Source organism: Numida meleagris, chromosome 2 (genome assembly GCF_002078875.1).
Source record: "Numida meleagris isolate 19003 breed g44 Domestic line chromosome 2, NumMel1.0, whole genome shotgun sequence".
Taxonomy (NCBI): Eukaryota; Metazoa; Chordata; class Aves; order Galliformes; family Numididae; genus Numida; species Numida meleagris.
The window spans coordinates 5,508-9,430 of NC_034410.1; the positions used below are offsets into that span (position 1 = coordinate 5,508).

At 37.7% G+C, this 3,923-nt stretch overlaps 1 protein-coding gene across 1 annotated transcript; it reads right to left on the bottom strand.

Moving 5' to 3' along the window:
- LOC110394302 (serine-protein kinase ATM-like) lies at positions 1,591 to 3,486 on the bottom strand. The gene is made up of 3 exons (XM_021388085.1): positions 3,272 to 3,486; positions 2,831 to 2,926; positions 1,591 to 1,843 (listed from the first exon to the last, which is right to left on the bottom strand). Exons 1-3 carry the CDS (start codon positions 3,436 to 3,438, stop codon positions 1,609 to 1,611), a joined length of 498 nt encoding a protein of 165 aa, XP_021243760.1. The 5' UTR covers positions 3,439 to 3,486; the 3' UTR covers positions 1,591 to 1,608.

Consider the following 3,923-nt stretch of genomic DNA (forward strand, 5'->3'; position numbering starts at 1 on the left):
GTGCAAGCCTAGTGGCAGAAATATTCTGCTGAACTCTTTTTACTTGACTAAATTATTTGAATCAAAGGAGGAGAAACAACAAACAAATATTTTTAATTTCTCCAGAAGGGAAACCTAAAAGAGAATTGCTACCACACTCCTGAAAAGCGGGTATCTAAAAAAGATGGGGAAATGCATGTGTAAACACCACTTTTACACATGCAAAGCCAAGAATAAGTTTTACAGCGTCCAATTGAAGTACTTTGTTTCCAGCCTCAGCACTGCCTCTTTTCATAGAATCATAGAATTAGCTAGGTTGGAAAAGACCTATAAGATCATCCAGTCCTACCACGAATAACCCCACTAAACCATGTCTCTCAACGCTGTATCTAAATGTTTCTTGAACACCTCCAGGGACGGTGACTCAACCACCTCCCTGGGCAGCCCGTTCCAGTGCCTGACCACTTTGTCTCACCAAATACTACAGGACCTTATCAGTGAGTTGCAAAGGCACAGCACCATGTCAAAATCAAAGCTAGCTTGTGAAAGGAACTGGAAGTTTAAAAAGTTTGCTGCTTCTGTTTTCATCAACTTTTCATCACTATGTGTTGGTCCTTCCTCTACAAGTCCTGATTTTTCTGCAGAGGGGATATTCTTCTGTTTCAGGAAGAGGAAGCTACAAAATGGACTGGAGGATAACTCAGGTTCAAAAGGACCTCAGGAGGTCTCTCATCCAGTCTCCTGCTCATAGCAGGTCAGAGCTGAGGCCAGAGCAGGCTGCTCAGGGCTTCACCCAGTCAGGGCTTGAAAAGTTCAAGGATGGAGACTACTCAACCTCTCTAGGCAAGTTGTGCCCTGCTTCACTGTCCTAATGCAGGTAACATTTTCCTTGTATCCAGCGTGAACTTCTTGTTTCAGTTTATGCCTGCAGTGCATCACTGTGAAGAGTCTGCCTCTGTCTTCTAGGTAACGTCACAGGCATTGGCAGGCTTCCCCAAAACCTGTTAAGTGCATCCAGAGCCAGCTCTGCTCCAGGCTGAACAAGCCCAGCTCCCTCTTTGTCTCCCCAAAGGTCAAGTGCCCTTGATCTCCTCAGCGGCCTCTACTGAAAGCACCAAGAGTCTGTCTTGTTCCAGGAGGCCCAAAACTGGATGTAGTATTCTGAACACAGTCTGAGGGCAGCAAATAGAGGAAGATAACCAGTTGCTTTGAGCACTGGCTGTGCTCTTGTTAATATAGCCTGTATTTGCAGCCTTCTATTCAAGTACACTTTTACACTGCTGTCTTTTTTTACAAAATCTATTTGAGACCTCTATGGCTCAGGCTGTCTTGGCAGATAGGGACATTACAGGGGCACAGAAGTTGAAGCAAACGTTTTGGAACACTTTAAAAATCCAGCTAACAATGATGAATGTAGCAACTTTACACACACTTCCCCTACATACTTATTGAAACCATGGATATTTTGCCAATGATGTAAAGAAAAAAAATTCTCCATTTCATACCACTGAAAATAGCTTTAAAATCCTTGCAGTTCATTTTTAGCAGCAAAATGAGTCAAAATCGATATACTTCTCCTCGAAAACATATTGTTTGGGAGCACCACCATAAAGATTTTAACAGTAATTTCTAACTTACCTTAGGAGTATAGCTACTTAAAAGCTTTTCTGACATTGCTAGAAGACAGCACTCCAGAGTTTCCCTAAGATTTTGGTTGATGACAAATCTTGAACCAGTCACATTTTTATCTGCAACATTTACTGCAAAGTTAGTGAAAATATCCATTTCATCAAATGTTGTCTGCAGATAAAGCTCTTCAACACCCGAAAAACTGTTTTCTTCTTTCCCCTGTAAGTGCTGCACACTTGAAAAAGAGACATTGGTTTTACTTTAGCAGCCACTATATGACATACAAGCCTTTAAAGCTATTAATTAAACACAAGAAATAAACAAAAGCAAATAAAATATTTTAACTTCTTGCATTCCCTAACTCTACTTAATCTTTAATTTCTGAGAAAACTTTCACTGTGGAAAAGATACAATTTTATCTCTGTCTGAAGAAACTATATGGAAGAACTATGTCTGCACACACGTTGTAAGTTCTACTGCAGTTAACATACCAACATCTGTTTATGTTAAGATGGCTGAAGTCAACCTACTGTAAATAATTGCAACACGCATTCATAAAAACCCTGAAAACAACAGTTTTAAATTCTATATGTAAAAGTCTTCTATTTCATTACAAGTTACATACACTTTAATTTCATTAAGACAAAACTGGATACAGTCTAGGAACTGTAATCAATCAGTGAAAGATGTAACAGCCTTCACAAAATGACTCCAGGAAACTCAAGGAGCTTGTGACTGAGGCCACATACGTAGGCGGAGTGGCATGAGGACACATGGGAAGTAATCACCTAACCTTCACAGATTTTCTCTTCATGAAAATTCCTAAGATACATGCCTTCCTTTAGAACGGAAGGTTATATAAATTCATGCTTGTTAACATATTTTTATAAAGTTATAAATTATTTGAAAAAATATAATACTAATGAGTTAAAAATACCTAATGGAGTTATGGGTAAAGAGCCAAATATTTAGCTGTATTGGCAAAGGGAGATGAGAAACTTTTCTTTGTAAGATATTTTGCTCAACACCTGAAGCTTCAGCTTTGTTAGCAAGAGACTATTTCAGCATCTACTTACAGCATCTTAATAAATTCAAAAGCTTTATTATTTTTAATGCGGTATGAAAGATGTTGTGCAGAAAGATACAAATTACTCAAGGAAGTAATGCATTTTCATTGCCTCTGTTTGCTTAAGTATTTGCAGTAATTAATTTAAAAACATACCATTTCGCATCATTTTGGAAAAATGCCATGGCAGCTCTACTGTTCTTCATTGTAAGGCTTACAAGAATTTTTTGTAATGTAAGATGAGGGAAATCACTGAAAAAAAAAGAAAAAAGAAAATTATTTTGCATTTTCATCAATCAGACATGTTCTCGGGACTCCTGAAGAATGCACATGTTTGGGCACTAACCAGATTCACTGCATACCTTCAAAGAAGCTTAAGCTGTCTCTTAAAATTTCTAACACATACTTTGTGAATCTGCTCTGCTATGGACAGATGACTGTACTATGTCCCTGGAATGACATCCTCCAGTAAGCTTAAAAACCCCTTAAACTACTAAAGCATTACCTTCACACAATTCTGCAAATCCACTTTTTCCTGGGCACTCTTCTGCATTACAAAGTGAATTTAAATATAGAAGTATGCCACAAAGGCTTTACCTGCAAAGCACAGGAGGCAACTCTGCACATTCTTCCATTTCTTCCTCCAAATAGCAAGAGAGTACCCATTTCATTATTGCCTCCTTTAACATAGAATCCAGATTTCTTTCACAGTTATTCTGTTCCATTCCTATATCCAAATTTTCTGGCACCGAATAGGCAGACATCACTAATGCTAAACAACATACTGCAGAACTGTAACAGAAAAAGAAGGTGGCATTTTGGAGGAAAAAAAACAAGATGGTATTTGTAGATTAGCACTCTAGAGCAAAGTCAGTATTTCTGCATGTCAGGGGAGCACCAAGTACACAAACTTAATAAGCATGCATACTAGAAAACTCCTTTATTAGAATCTGCATTTTTCAAAACTCATGTTTTCATGTTGCAGATATATTTAAAAGACTGTTTCAGGACAATGATTTCAGAATCCAAATATATTTGGTCAAAAAGATACCTTTTAACTTTTAAAAAAACCAGTCACATCTCTTTCAATCAGATTTCATATTTTTAGGCAGATTTAATATTTGAAGATGCTTGACTCCCTCTTCCACTTCTGCTTTTAGATTTATGCATGTATTTACGTCAGTTTCAAATGCTTCAAACACAAATGTAGACAGTTCTTAACAACAAATGCAGCCACAATAACAAGAAC